This window comes from Chroicocephalus ridibundus, chromosome 2 (assembly GCF_963924245.1).
Source record: "Chroicocephalus ridibundus chromosome 2, bChrRid1.1, whole genome shotgun sequence".
Lineage (NCBI taxonomy): Eukaryota > Metazoa > Chordata > Aves > Charadriiformes > Laridae > Chroicocephalus > Chroicocephalus ridibundus.
Genome location: NC_086285.1, coordinates 163,602,922 through 163,619,261, shown reverse-complemented (window position 1 = coordinate 163,619,261; position 16,340 = coordinate 163,602,922). Strand labels below are relative to the sequence as shown.

General features: G+C 43.0%; 1 protein-coding gene across 1 annotated transcript in view; it reads left to right on the top strand.

Annotated features, from left to right (window-relative positions):
- The window catches only part of COL22A1 (collagen type XXII alpha 1 chain), a 244,803-nt gene that overhangs the window by 162,971 nt on the left and 65,492 nt on the right, over positions 1-16,340 (top strand). Inside the window, exons 24-29 of the mRNA XM_063327586.1 lie at positions 833-886; positions 10,778-10,831; positions 11,213-11,266; positions 12,253-12,306; positions 13,791-13,844; positions 14,351-14,386. Coding sequence (XP_063183656.1) covers positions 833-886; positions 10,778-10,831; positions 11,213-11,266; positions 12,253-12,306; positions 13,791-13,844; positions 14,351-14,386 — 306 coding nt within the window. The remainder of the gene's footprint in view (positions 1-832; positions 887-10,777; positions 10,832-11,212; positions 11,267-12,252; positions 12,307-13,790; positions 13,845-14,350; positions 14,387-16,340) is intronic.

Here is a 16,340-nt window from a genome sequence, read left to right as displayed (position 1 = left end):
CCTTCCTTCCTTCCTTCCTTCCTTCCTTCCTTCCTTCCTTCCTTCCTTCCTTCCTTCCTTCCTTCCTTCCTTCCTTCCTCTTTTTTTCCTATGTGGGACTTTTTCCTTGCGAACTTTTTGAGGTCAAACCCACGGGGAACACAGGTACCGCAGCATCTGTACAGGTGAACTTGTCTCAAGGGTACACTCAGGTCCTTGACACTGGCAAAGCTCTCTGCTTCCTCTGGAGGAATCTTTTTTTTGCTTGCAGAGGAGTCAGTGAGCTCTGTCCCATGGTGGAAATGCCAACCCTAGTTAGAAATGCCTCATGGATTTCATGTTCTTCTGGCTTAGAGATTGAGAATGTTTTATATTCATCCATTCACCAGAGTTTTTAATTATTTTCTTTCGTAACGCGTGAGGCAGTGCAAGGAACACTGGCACATTGCTTGGCTTTGCTGATGCAGGGCGAAGGGCTAGACTGCAGCAAGGAAAGTGCCCCTCAGCTTGCGTCTACAGGTGGTACCTCCCTTGGCTGCATCTCAGCACTGTGACTTCTCCGACCCTCTGTGGGGAGCGCCCAGGTGGGACTGCAGAGTGTAGGAGACGCCAAGACATGCATGAGACCAGCCCTCATCTGTGGGGGCTATTATCACAGCCTGGAGAGGTACAGACCTGTCGACGACGACTGGAGTTTCACATCCAAATGGTGTCTGCTGCCTTTGTTTCCAGCTTTTGTGTTTTGTGTACCCACATTATGGGTGATTTACCAGTTTGGGGGTGAAAGGCTTTGGAAAGTTAGTAGCAGTCTTTGCCCTGGTGTTTAATATTTGCTCCTCTGTTGAACACACAGGGTAAAAAGGGAGAACCGGGATTCCCAGGAATCAATGGTCTGATTGGCCCTCAGGTAAGTGATGATTTCTTCCTTTTCATATAATATGTGGAAAAACATATTTTGTGGCAACAAGTGACTTGGAAGTGCAATGCAGCATGCCGTGACCTTGCTCTCTTCTCATCTGCGCTGTCTTTGAAGCTGGTGTTTCTCCTTTAAGAGCCAAACTAATTTATCCTGTTGTGATTGAGAGCAGTCTGCCTGTCTGGCAGCAATTACTTTTACCTTCCAGAGTTTTGCTTTTGAACTTGGACACAAGGAGGTGTTTTGTATGTGATTTCCCCGTTGCTTGTGCGTAGAGCAGTATCATTCCAGAGGGAAAGCAATGATTTGTGTTTTGTAATATTTAGGACAGTGTCTCAGCTAGTGGTTGTCTGTGTGAATTGGCAATTGCAAATATACCTCCTGTGCTGCAGTCTTGAGGGAAGAAGCAGTTTAAAAGGTATTTGCTATTCAGGAAGCACACTTTGAGCACAAGACTGTTTTTGTGGCTTCCATACTCACATTTCTACTCGTTAGAGAGGGATAGGTGTTGGTTTGTTGAGGAAGGTAGAGGCAGGGCCTTAAAACTAAATGTTTATTCTCCCTGTGAGGAAGGATGTCTTAAGTTAATGACCCCTTAGCTCCTTTTTTTTAAAGCTTTTGGCAAATTTGTGCTCCAAATTGCACTGTCTGTAACTTCATAAGGCCAAAATAGTGCCATGCATCTTAAGAATTGTCAGAGAGGATCTGGCTCCACCTTGGATCAACCCGTTCTGCCCTGTGTTATGATGACACTGACACTTGCCTCTGGCTTGGTTTCTTGCTAACTTTGTAGCCAAATTCAGCTGACCCGAGTCACTTTATATGATCACCCCGGCATTAAGAAAAATATCCACGGGAACGTCCGCAAGCAGGAAAGATGCAACCTCACTTCAAGCTGACCATTTAGGATAAAACTGATCATTTCATTCATTCCCTTCTCAATACTAGACTAATGAACTGGGTCTTTGGCTTTGGTGTTTTCTTTCAATAATTGGTTAAGTTTTGGGCAGGAATGAAGAACCTCCATTGCTACATTTGATGGTTGGACTCGATGATCCCAAGGGTCTTTTCCAACCTAAATGATTCTGTGATTCTATGATTCTGCAGCTGTTGGTGATGTATTGCAATAGACGGCACACTGCTAGACAGCAGATGCTGATTTTTCATGTATTTCCTCTGGCAAGCTATGCCCCTGTAACCACGAAACACGATCTAGAAATGGTTTCTGTGGCAGACGTTTTGTAATGAGCTGTTCACATGTGTGTGGAGGCTGTCAGAGAGGCGATCCAGGGGCTTGCGACCCGGTGCAGGTGAGGGCCCTTGTGTCCATCTGGGAACCTTGCCCAGTGAAACATCACTTGATACTGATTAACAAATTTTTAAGACTTTTTCCTTTGGTACAGTGTCTGGTTTGCAAATATTTCATCAGCAGCCTTCAAGAGGAATGAAGACAGTATTTCTAATGGATTTAAAATATTTTGTTAGGTTTTTTGTGTGCTTTGTTGGTTTTTCATTTTTGTTTTGTTTTGTTTTGTTTTGTTTTCATTGGATAGCATTAAAAGGTCCTCCCAAGCCTTCTGAACAACTGGGAGAGGATTTTTCTTGCTTTTGGGGGAAGATTTTTCTCCATGCATTATTTCTGAGATATCTGACACTATCAATCCAGAGTGTCACACTTTCTCAGCCCAAGTTCCCTGTAACTCTTTAAAAAAATATATGCATGTGTTAGCGATTTTATAAACCTGAGAAAATCGCTGACACAGCATTAAGTAATTTTCCTTTCTGCACAGGCTAAATAAAGTTAGCAAATTTTATGTTAATTAAAACTGCATATAACGCTAGCCCCATCAAGAGACACTTAAATTGAGTGCTCCTCCGAGTTAACTGTAAGAATGGAAAAATATTGTTCCTATTCCAGCAGTAGCACTCTGTTCTGGACATATTACTGCAGATTTCCATATTTCTGTTCGGAGAAATTGCTTACGTTCAGTTTGTGACAAAACTACTTTTCAGCTTAACAGCACTTTTTGTGACATTAGATTTTTTTAAACACTTTATCAGCATTTTTTTTTTCTTCATTAGACTATGCCCCAAAAATACTCAAGAAGAAAAACAGTTTCCTATTGCTGTAGTTACATGGATATTCTTCCAAGTCATATATGGAAGTTTGTGTCAGTTTAATAACCCTTTCGCTGAAAGGGTTATTAAACATTGGAATAGGCTGCCCAGGGAGGTGGTGGATTCACCATCCCTGGAGGTGTTTAAAAAAAGGGTAGATGGGGCACTGAGGGACATGGTTTAGAAGTGGCTTTTGTCAGGGTAGATTAAAGGTTGGACTCGATGATCTTAAAGGTGCCTTCCAACCTCAGCAATTCTATGATTCTATGATTCTATGATTCTATGTTTCTGTGCTGTCCCTGTGGCATTGAGTACTGATTTGAGTCGTCCATACATAAACTAGATTAGGACACTCAAATAACCTCCCTTTGCTCTGCTATTTTAAATTTAAATACACTTTTGTTTTCTGACCTGTTTCCCCCCATTGATAGCTGCATGGGGAAAAGGAAGGAGTGGATATAGGAGCTGTAGAAGGCACATTGGTGCTGAAAGACATAGGAAAGACCAACTGAAGTTATTGTTGGGCTTTGTCAAGAAAAACAGTTGCTGTCACGCTCAGTCCAACTGAGAAGACTCAGAAGGATCAGGTGGCTGTGCAAGGGAACCCACCTGAAGGCTACTCTGGAGCAGGGTCAGCAGATCCAGTGAGGAACCGCAGTTGAGATGATGTCAGCCCAACTCTCAGGGACCATTGATGGAGTGTGGTCACATTTGAGAGTTAATTTAAGTATCAAATCCTGAAGCAGCAGCTAGGAGGCAACTTCTCAGCAGATTGGGGATGTTTTGTGACAATAGGGTGGCCCTAGTTTTGACTCTTTCCTTGCATACACCAACTCAAACTACATTTTAATCCCAAAAGATTTTTAAATGTCTTTTTCCCTCTAAATCAGCTGTGGTGTTGAACCGGTCCATGTGCTTATTTGGTCCACGTTGTCCAGTCGGCACCCCCCAAAAATGAACATTTATTTTCCATCGACCTTTAGAAATGGTGCATCATTAAGCCATGGAGTAGACACTCTGCATCTTATTTCCCCTCTGGATATGAATGATTTTCCTGCAGCAAGGACACAGACATCTGGACTCATAATGTGTTTATGTTGTTATTATTTATTTGTACTATTTTATTTTCCAGGAACCTTAATCATGGGCCAAACTTCTATTGCAGTAGGCTGGTCAAATGCAGACTGAAAAATGAGCAGTTCTGTACAGCGCTTTCAGTTGAAATAGATGGATGGGTACCAAGCACGGGAAACAACAAGGCTGTGCATTTCTGCACGGCCTCCCAAGATCTCAGTATACTTTATTTATCCCATCATCTGTTGAGAGGAAGAGTTCAGAGAAGGAGTTGATGAGGTACTTTTGCAAATGCTTTTCTAGGCAGGAGATATATCCTCAGGAGAAAGGAGATTTGTAGTTAGGTAGAATACGCTAAGTGAGCCATTAAGGCTGAGTTCGCAGGCTCAGCAGAGAGGGGAGATGGTGCCCCACTGCTAACCCAGGGCTCAGACACTCTGAGCTGTATCAGTGAATTACCAGGGCTGGGCTTCAACTCCAAGTGCAAGCACTTACGTTGATGTGTGTATCTACAGGAATAGAAAAAAAACTAGAATAGAATAGGATCAGATCAACTTGGATCGAATCATCTAGGTTGGAAGGAACCTTTAAGATCATCAGGTCCAACCATTAATCTAACACTGACAAAAACCATCGCTAAACAATATCGCTAAGCACTACATCTACCTGTCTTTTAAACACCTCCAGGGATGGTGACTCAACCACTTCCCTGGGCAGCCTTTTTCAATGCTCAATAACCCTTTCAGTGTAAAAACCTTTCCTAATGTCCAGTCTAAACCTCCCCTGGGGCAACTTGAGGCCGTTTCCTCTTGTCCTATCACTTATTATTTGGGAGAAGAGACCAACCCCCACGTCTCCACACCCTCCTTTCAGGTAGTTGTAGAGAACGATAAGGTCTCCCCTCAGCCTCCTTTTCTCCAGGCTGAACAGCCCCAGCTCCCTCAGCCACTCCTCATAAGGCTTGTTGTCTCACACTTATTGGATTAAGGATGGGGATGCAGGTGTCAGAGCTCCTGCTAATGAACATCCACTTAACATATCAGTGGGACCCTGAAGGTCTCCTAAAGCAGGTAACTACAAATGGTCCACTGAGCCACTCTCTAGATTCCTTGAGCTGAGCAGCTACATGCTGTCCACCTGTGAGATAGCAAAACAAGTCAAAACTCTTTGTGTGTTTAGCAAAAATGCCATACCTCACACTTGCAACATTTTTGGGCTGTGGTTGTGGTTGGCCTCGTGCTAGATAACCTGATGGTATAACTAAGACCTCCGAGGAAGACTGGTACACGCTGTACCTACTGTGGTCGTGGCTGGCAGTGATTGAATCAGTATAGACTTGTCCGTAGGGTGTGAGCTCAAGCCCAGCTTTTCTTAAGTAATTCAGGAAATAAATTACATCCTCTGAAATGCAGTGTCCTTAACGTCCTTTTTTATAATGCAAGTTAATACTGCAAAATGTAAGAAATGGATAGAGGCCCCAGCTGCAAAGCCCAGACTGAATTCAAACTATGCCAGCGCTGCTCAAAATTGGAAGATATTGCTCAGAGCTATCTTTAATAAGATCTATAACTTTAACAGAAATAAAGGAAAAAAAAAAAGTCTTCACCAGTGCGGATCACTAATAGTACTAAAACGAAAGACCATAATGGAGGGGTTTTTTGTTGTTTTTCTCATTTTCTGCACTGACTCAGTAAACCGTCTCAAAGCAAATACATAGGGAAATAAATCTTCCTCTGTAGACAAAAGAGATCATGTCCGTATCTTACGCTAAGTGATGAAATTAAACAAATACTGCCTTCCACTGGAAGCAAGAAATTCTCCAGGAGAGACTGCTACGTACAAAGTCAACTTTATTCGGTACTTTTACAGAGCTGGAAAGACAGTTCAGAGAATTTTTTTGAAAAAAAGAAACAACCAACATTTATTTTTAAAAATAACGTTGGTACTCCAATTACAATGCCACCTGGTGAAATAACTGGCGACCTCATCCATTTATGAATTATGACACTATCACTGAAGCTGACTATAGAGCATGCATCATAGGTAAACGTTCAGGTCTGTTGGCTCTTTAGGCTTTTGGTTTTCAGTGTCATCAGCAACAGCCTTTTTCTATATCCACTTCATGTCGGTTTGTAAGGCAAGATTTAAGTAAAGAGAGCAACGTGGTGCTCTGATGCAGCATTGCTGAAAATAATTCACACAGTAGTTGTGCTGGTGGGTACTGTAGTGCCTGGGGTGAGAAATGAAGAGCACATTTGAGGAGCTGATACCAGAAACCACTCGGATGCAGCAGAGGAGAAACGGAAAGTTGGAGCAGCAAGGGACGGAGTGAGAGACGTGGAGTGTCCCACAAAACTAGCTGCAACAGCCTCATGTCTGATGGGAGAGAAGTGGAAATAAAGGGGAAACAGTGCAAAGCCAACAGAAAGGGTCTCTGGGGACTTCCTGAGACATGAAATTGCGGGGAGTAATTGGTTTTGAAAGTGGAGACAAGCGGAGACACTGGAGGGGAAAAGGCTGTCAGCGCCGTGGTCATGCATTTCACTATCATTGTGGCAGCAGACAGGATGCTCCTGTGTGTCCCAGAGGTTATGATCATTCCTAAAGCTGTCACACTGCCGAAAAAAGCCCAGACCACAGTCTGTTTTGACATGGGTTAAGGGCTTATCTAAGCCTTTCTCATAGTGCAAGAGAATCCAGTCATCGGCATGGAATAATATACAGAAAATAAGCCTGTGCAAGCTTTGCCTCCAGAGACAGATATCTGGAAAAGCCATCAGACTTCAGTTTCCATCTTGAAATGGCATTTTTTCACCTCCCTCTAAAACATAGCCATCCCTTCTCTCATGGAAAAGAGATTTGGGCCAAGCAGTCTACTGATGTAGCCACAGACAAAGGTTTTTTTTGTCCTTTTCAGAGCTTCCTTAGGGAGCACAGAACCTAAATCTTAATAACTCTGTCTTTCCCAGCCTTTCAGCAAGATCCACGGTGGAAGAGGAGAGCATCCTTTAGTGGATCGTGGAGGACAGGCACAGCTGTTCCTCCAGTACGGAGAGCGTCAGATTTCTTTCCTGAGAGCTGTCCCTGCATTACATTGTCTAAGGAATGAGATGGATGAAACACAAGCCTGAAAAATCCCCCCCTCAATGTTTTTAATGATATCCTACCCCATGACACACACCCCCGTCTGCATGTTGTTTAGGTTTTAATGAACATTTGAAATCCTTTTTTTGGTTTTTGGTTTTTTTTTTTTTGTTTTTGTTTTTGTTTTTTTTCAAACCAACAGTTTGAAAATACTTTGGTTTAAGCATTTTGATAAAAGATCCTTATTTTGCATTTGTTTTCCAAACTGAGTTTGTGTAGTCCTGTTGTAGAATAAAGTTTTCATATATCAGCTTTTGCTTCAGCATGTAGGAAGCACACATCAGAGTCTTTACCAGCCAGAAAAAAACCCACAACATTCTATGATTATTTTCTTCTAGATCAGAGTTTTAAGGGACAACACTGGGGACTGGAGTTGGGACAGGGACTCTCATCTGTATAATTCATCAAATGATCACTGAAAAAGGCAATCAGTAAAATCAGGTACTTTAATATAGATTCAGTTACAAAAGGGAGGCAAAGAAAACAGATGGCGTGAGATTTTGGGGTTAAGCATTACAAGCTGTCCTGCTGCTGCTGTTGTATAGGTTTTTTTTAATCACAAATGAATACTGTCAGTTTGGTCCTTTCTAAGTACTTAGAAAAAATAGCCTTTGCTCTGAATATACACAGAAGTCAGGAAAAGGGCTGCAATAAGAGAAATTTATGCACAACTGAAAATTATTTCCTCTGGACAATAGCAAAAGGGAGGGCTCTATAAAAGAAATGTATGATCTATTTCTGCAACTTTCATGTGATTGTGCCACTTTATTTTCCTGTGTCCCAATCACTTACTGTAGCCCAGGCTGCAGAAAGCCAGACATCCAGCAGGACAGTAGACGTCCTGGTGTACGCAGTCAGCTGGAGCAGGCTGTCAGCATCCTGTGCATCTCCCAGGGATACTGGTGGTCACTACGTAAAACCATTCTTTCTACGTCCATCTCAGAGAGTCTTTTATCAGAAGAGCTTTCCATTAGTGGGTGTAACATTTGTTGATGCAACATGCAGTGAAGCTACCTGAGTAAACCAGTCTCGGGCATGACGTCCCGGATGATTGCTCTCGTGGAGAGCAATGAAATGGAATTATTAGTGGCAATTTAGGGTAAGGACAAGTGTGCTTCCATTTCAAGACTTATGGTTGCATAAAATCGTTGTGGTCCAGAATACAGAAAGTTTAAGAGAATAATTAGAAATAGTCTTGGATAGTGAGGATATCAAGAGTTACTAGGAGAAATAGCTGGGATGAGGATGATGTAGCACCTCATGTTTCAGGGATTAAGCTGGTTGCTGACAGATGCTTGAGTGAGACTTTGCTTTTACGTCATATTGACCCCTGTCTGTACTATTTGGGGTAACTTGCATCACACTTGGGGATGCTTGGGCTGAGACTGGGTCCAGGCTGGGCTTCTTTACCTCTTGATAGAAGCTCCGTGTTGTAGGGCCATGGAGAGAGTATGTATTTCATGATGGGAAGTGGTTGAGTTATTGTCAGAGAGAGGGAACAAAATGTGGTGGTTAGGGAGGAACCAATGGAATTGGCAAGGAAAGTCTGCAAAGGTCAGTTTTGCACTTTCTTTCCTGTACTTACACATAGTCCACTCTGCTGCTGAATCAGTTTGTTGTTGTTTTTCTAAAGGTACATTTGCCTTCTCTCCCAGTACTGCACCCACTCTTCATGGAAGCCCCTTCCTGGAGCCCATATCTTCTGCAGAGCCTCTCAGCAATACCATCCTTGTAGAGGTGGAGTAGGGCCAAGCAGAACTTCCAGATCCCTGGTGTCTGAGGTCACTCCATCCAGTTGTGTCTGCAGTGTGGTATTTTCTCTTGTACTGGGCTAATTTGGACTGTTGATTCTTTTCTTTGAATAGCAAAGTGGTCTCTTTTAAGAGATGGATGGTCTCGAGCAAGTGTCTCCTGATGGGACCAAAGCTCCTTAACTGCAGGACCCTTCTGCAAGAGCAGCTGACCCAATGTCCCCAGAAGCCGACGCACGGCTCCCCTGGAATTATGTCAGCAGCATCAGTGCATTCCAATGCATTTTTTTAGTTGTATTCACATTTGAGGTATTCTGCAAATGATAATGTTGGTGGGATGACTCCGCGTCCGTTCTGAGTTGCAATGAAAGCTGGTCATGGAACGCAATTGCATCTGCAGATCCCTTTTTTGATCGCTTTGCCCCATCTATTGGTGAGAGGCTGTCTTCTCTTCTGGCTGAATTTTAGAAGCGTATTCTAAAAAGACAGATTATCTGCTACCTTCTCTGTCAAACCATGCCACAAATAACTCCTTGTCCTCACTTTTTTTTTTTTACACTGTTTTCTTCTCTTCAGCTACAAAAAAATGTGAAATGCTCAAATTGATCCACGACTAGTAATACCTTAATCTGAAAAGTTGTGCTTTGTGATATTGAATGGTGACAAGGAAAATGCAGACTGGCCGTTTTCTATCTTGTATCAGTTGTTCAAATTCAATTCTTTATATAGTATAGAGTTTGGGTGTGTGGGGGTTATTTGCTGTTTTTTAAGTACAAACACACCAGAACTCCCTCTATGCTGAAAACTGGAAATGAATGAAATCATCCTGTTAGAAAGACAGAAAGACACAGCCAGGGTAAAATTTCAACTCAGTCATATATCCATCTCTCACATCCACCCTAATGTTGTTTGCTTAGGTCCTGATCCAAAAAATACATGAACACATCCTTCATTTTGATCACAGGATAAAACCCATCTTGTCTACAGTGGAAGCTAGAAGTAACACACACCTCTGCATCTCAGGCAACCTGTTAAGATCTGTTGAGTATGGAAACAAATTTCTCAGCTAGGAAGTCAAGTTTAACGATTTACTCAATCCACAAAAATAAATCCCTCTGAAAATTGGGTGGCTATTGAGAGAATATTTTCCCTAAAAGAAACAGCTGTTGCAGGGAGATGAGTAAGAAAGACTGTTAGGACGTTTCCAACTGAATGTGTAGATTGAAGTATTAGTTTGTGAGGACCTTTTGCTATCAACAGGGTCCATACAGAGCCCTGAAATGGTGGTGCATTTGAACACTTGATTCACTACATTTTTTCTCCATACTCTTGGAGTCATGTTTTTACCAACCCCCCCAAAAAAAAAAGCCCAAACCACAAGCCTATTCCATTCATTAGTTACTTCAGAAGTCTTTTTGCACAGGTAAATTGTTCACTTTGAAACAACATTAATCAAGATTAAATTAGGCTGTATGTTACAAGGGATCCCACTGGACAAGCTTTGTGTTGTATGTTACGACTGATGGCCGTCAACTCCTCCATCTCTTCTACTGAAGTGGAGGATGGAGCTCACCTCGTAGCAATAGTAATTAGTGGCTTAAGCAGGAGATCCTGTTCTGTGCATGAGCATGATTCCCTTGGAGCTCAGTTTGGCATCTCACATTTTTTTGGTAGAAGTTAATGAAATAAAGCTTTTGCCTATTTCGAATAGGACCCCGACTGCACAGGGAAGGACCTGAGGCTTTCAGGCCCTGTCAGAGAGACTTGTCAACTGGTCTTGTTTCTTCTCTTACAGGGACCTCCAGGGCCCCCAGGCATTGCTGGACCCCCCGGACCACCTGGAGCCCCAGTAAGAAAACAAGCTTGTTTTTTTGTTGTTATGTTTGTTTGTTTTATTTTATACCAAGGAGAAGGAAAAACAGCTGGGGAGAATTCTAGGTTGTGGGTTTCAGTGGGACCTGAGTCAGGGCCCCTGGCAAAGTGTGTTTTCTCTTATATTTTCTCACCGAAAAGCCACAGCTGGCCCTAGAGGACAGCTTCTCTGTGCCTAGCACTAGAACCACATCAGTGCCACCTGGGGATAAGTCAATAATGTCTACAGGACTCCCCATGGCAGAGACCTGACCGCCGTGGAAGGGAAAATTGCATTTAAATTGGAAGCAGCAACCTCCACGCAAAGGACAGAAATACTGATTTTTAATTTTTTTTTTCTTCTGATTTCATTTTTCAGGGCCTGCCAGGAGAGATTGGAGTTTCTGGTAAAACCGGACCACCGGGACCAGCTGTAAGTGTTGAGGATCTGCTGCCCTTACCTCCACGCCTTCCATGACTTCAGATACTTTAATTCTCAGCTCTTTGCCTCCTTTCCTGCAGCTCGTCTGCATGCAAGGTTTTAATGTGGGCTCCGACACTGTTGCCTTTAATGCAGATGTTAGCCTCTGATACCTTCTACGAACAAGAATTTCACCAGATGCAGCTCCGCTATTCCTACACACTGGGACCTCGATGTTTTCTTTGCATGATACCTTTCAAAAGTCATTTTTTATTTGGCAATATATCATTTTTCCAAACCTGGAGTTTCCTGAATTAGGCCAAAGAACTGAAATTAAAATCTTTAGCAGAGCACAGCAATTTCTGTTGGCTGTTAAGCCAAGAAAGGTGAATTATGAAATACTTAGTATTAAAAAGTGCCACCTACAGCCGGCAGTGTTTGGGGATTGACTGACACTCGAAAAGGGGACAAAACTTTTCCTCACCGTTTTAAATGCATTACAGGAAGTAATTTTAATTCTTCTCTTGCTGAACAATTCTGTCACTATGTGTTGTATAACTAGTTTTAGGAGTCTATGCATTGCGTAAGAAATTACCACTATTTAAAAGGAGAAGCAGACTTTAAAAAACCTTTAAAGATACATATAATAGGGACTCATATAAAATGACAAGTAAAAATGTAATTTTTAAAGTTACTTAAGAAGCCACAGTGCACAATATCGCTATACTGTTATTTCTCTGTAGCAACACTGACATCCAGTGGTCATTCACCAAAACAGGAATACAGGAAACTGGCCGAGCAGATACGTGCATTGTGAGAACCTGTGTATATTTTGAGTCCCAGTAGGGAAAAAAGTCAAAACAAAATGCATGAGGTGGTTCTTCTTTTCTTAAACTTAGGTCAGTGGCAAGAGGGATGAGCTGAGAGTGCTTATCCTGAGCTTACTGTTAATGATTTTAAGAACAGGCGCTTACAGCTTATGATTTTCTCTTGTTTAGGGGCCGCCAGGCAAAGATGGATTCAGTGGGCTTCCTGGGCTTCCTGGTCAAAAGGTAAGTGATGCCACATAGACTGTTATTAAGCTACTTACCTGGGCAGCTTCTCTGGGTGAGCTGGCATGGGTAAGTGGGAAGGGGAGCAGATCTCCAGAGCTAAACACACCTCACCAATCCCGCATCGCTGAGGCACTGGTGAAGCTCCAGGGCCAAGTCAGCTGGTGTGATGCACCGTACTGAATCGTTATGAAGATATAGCTGGTTGTAAATACAGCAGGAATGAGAGATCGTCTTCCAGTCTTCAATTACCGCATCCAATTCAGCAAACACAGCTGAGCATTGCAAACAGAGGAGCTTCTACTGTCACCCAGGAAAGCCAGTGACACCGGCAAGTCAAGGTGTGTGTCCAAGGCACAAACAAAAAGAACAAAGAACTGTGGCAGGCTCCAAAGATGTTCCTTTCTTTCCTCCCTGAAGGGCTGGAAAGAAGAGATGCCATCCCCCTAAGGCTTCTGTAGGTCTGTGTGACAGAAAGATGGTTCTTCATTATTTCCTACTACTTATGACCCATTTGAAAGCTTCTACAAATGACAGATTGTCAAGAGTTGTCTGTTCTACTGTCTCTGAAGTGGGAGAAGGGAGATAGGAGATTTAGAGGCAGGAGACACTCTGGTTGACTTGCCATCACTATGTAAATAAGTGTCAAAGGGAAGTGCCATATTTTGGCTATGAAGGCTAAGCTGGGCTTTGGAGTTGATGACACTGTATACTGGAATAAGGACAATGGATCTTAACCATCTACTGCCTTGGGTGGTGTTGGTGTCTTCTTATCTCTAATATTTGAGCGCTATGACCCCTACTTGATCCAGTAACACCCTACATTTATACTTGCCTCTCTCAACTGAGTGCACTGAGATCTTGAGCCTAGATCTAGCAGAGTCCCCAGATCCCATTTATTGATGAATAAAGGTGAGGAATTTAGAGCCTATAAAAATGTTCTGAGGCTAAATAAATCTTTGGATCTTATTCACAGCCCTGTGTAGTACCTACTGCGCTTCCCAGCTATATGTAGTGTGCTTCAGCTCTTAATCCACTGCAGTCTCTGCTCTCCATGCTGACACCACCCGCATTGAAAGATCAGTTTCAAAGTATTTACCTAAGAGGCAAGGTGGCCAAGGTCCCAATCCTACAGTTATTTAGTTTTCTTAAAGGCAATAACGGTAGACTTTCTAACCACATATATTTTGAAGAAACTGAATGGAAGTTTTGTTTCTCAGGTAATTCACTATGGACATCTTTAATGTAACAGTGGTTGACTTTGTGTTATTCCAGAAATATTCCAGTAGGGTCATCGGTGCTGGAGATGTGATTGCAAACACCACTAGAATGGAAAAAACATTCCAGGAAATGTATTCTCACATGGCTCCATTTACATCCTCAGGATGGTGCTGAGGATCTGAGTCAAAATATTCCTTGCTGTTGCCTGCAAGCTTGCTGCACTACCAGGGGAGTTTGTATATAACTTCTTGTGTTCCCTGCAGGGAGAACAAGGGGAAAAAGGTGAGGAAGGCTTTCCTGGAAAAGCTGGCCCTAAGGTAAGGAATTTTATTTCATAGTTTGTCGTAGCCATTGAGTCAATCAAGGCATGATTTTGGAAGGTCTTATACTGAAGTCAGAAGAGTAAGATTCCTCTAAAGTTGGAGGCATAAGAGGATCAGCATATGTGGCTCATCAGCTTCTAGAACATGAGGAATTTTTTTGTAACTATGTGGTGCAAGGGGTGACACTGTCATTTCTAAGTTGTAAATGCTTGCTAATAACCCCAGATGACTGTTAGAAGTTCATGATGTTTCAAAATACCATACACTGTTTGATGCTCCACTCTCAAGTCTGCATGTGTAGGGACATCTTACCTGGCCCTGGTATTGTCTGCCTGTGATCTGGGTTCCCAAGCTGTCAAGAAGGCAATTTTAGTGCTTTTTGAGAAGGAGGTAGAAGAACATGGGTCAGGACCACAGGAGACACACTTTACTAATGAGGAAGTCTCCTTACAAAAGGGTCAGGTCCTTGCAATGTTAAAGTTTTGCTTTTGTTTTTCCAGGGTGAAACGGGGAGCCGTGGCCAACCTGGTGAGCAGGTGAGCAGGAAAAATAGTCTGAGCAGGAAGGCCTACCTGTCAGCGATATAAAGTGACCACACACAATTACAAAGCCATTTGCCAGTAATGAATCCCATGCAAATCATTTGCATCTGTGATTAAAGAAGCAACAGATGAGTGGGTGAGACTCATTGCTGGACAGAGTAATTCCAGAAAATTACAGAGCAAAAATATGCTAAATCCAATTTTTCATTCTATCCTGGAAAACTCAGTCATCTTGTTCATGGTGAATAGGGAAGAAAAGCCAAGACAGAGTGGCTTAAAAGTACTTGTTTTCCTTCGCACCTCACATTATCACAGGGTGCTGGTTGTAGAAGATGAGGAATTGATTTGTAGCTGTGCGATGCAAGGGGTGACACTGTCATTTCCAAGTTGTAAATGCTTCCTAATAACCCCAGATGACTGTTAAAAGTTTCACAGTTATCTTAGGCTTTTTTAATTGGGATTTGGGTTTCAGCAGATAGCTGTTGAACTCAGTGAAAAACCATGGAAATGTCCTGTGATTTCCTAAAGCACACAGCTGTCTAGAGCCCAGCCAGGACAACTAACTGTAGAAGTTAACATTTTCATCTGCATGCCAACTGTTCAACTGTAGTATGAAAATCTGTAGGAAGAGAAATCTGTATAGGACAGAGTCTTGTATCTTTGGCATACATTTTAGGATTTTGGGGTACAGAGTATATGCCAGAAGTGGAAGAGTCTCAGAGCCTCGGTCTTCTCTTACTCCTACTAGTCTCAATCCAATCTTCTGCTATGAAGACGAAATGAGAGGATGGTCATAACCTCTGCTCCCATGTTGTCTTGTGCAATAAAGCAGAACATGCGCCACAAACTGGACTTAGATGGAATAAGGGAAGAAGCTGTCCATGAGGAGTCTCATATAGCATTTTTCCATAAGCTGTGACAGTCTCTCCACAACCATCATATTTTAGGAATTGCTGACCCTTTCTCCTATTTGTCAGGGTGCTGCAGTCAGACCTCCTGCCTCTGTCTACCCCTTGAAGGAATAAGGTTCCAAGTCCGAGGTACAAAGTGAGATTTATTCGGATAAGGCCCTTATTGAGTGGGTAACAATTACACCACCCTGCATGTGGGAACTATTCTGCTTCTATTCCAAAATTCCTTATAATCTAGCTAATAGGTATTACTCAGTTCCCAGGAAAACATCCTGATCTGGTGTCCCAAGTAACGGGGGATCACTATGGCGAGGAGCGCTCTCATGGGGCTCTCAGGGAGCTGTTTCCGTACCCTTCCTCAGTGGTTTCTGTGGTCATCACACAGCGCTGTCCTTTTCCAGTTGCCAGGAAAAGGAACTGCTGGGCTTCCAGTTGCCAGGCAAGCTTAGCCCCAGTGCAATGAGGGGTCAGGCCCTGACTGAAGTGCTGCCACTCAGTCTGGGTCATCTCCCCACACGGGGCTGTTCTGAATTCTAATACCACCTTCCAAAACACTTGCCTCTCTCTCCACTGCATGGTGTTCTCCACACATTTCATAAATGTTCTCTTTTCTGTCACCTCAGTCATAAATTAAAATAGAGGACTTCATATATCCCATATATCCATTTATGAGCAGTCCTGGACAACCGGGGAGGTCCCAGCTGACTGGAGGTTAGCAAATGTGACACCCATCCACAAGAAGGGCCGGAAGGAGGATCCGGGGAACTACAGGCCAGTCAGTCTGACCTCGGTGCCTGGGAAGGTCATGGAACAGATCCTCCTCAGTGCCATTACACGGCACATGCAGGAGAACAGGGTGATCAGGCCCAGTCAGCATGGGTTTGTGAAGGGCAGGTCATGCCTATCAAACCTAATATCCTTCTATGATAAGGTGACCCACTTAGTGGATGAGGGAAAAGCTGTGGATGTTATCTACTTGGATTTTTGCAAAGCTTTTGACACTGTTTCCCACAGCATTCTCCTGGAGAAACTGGCTG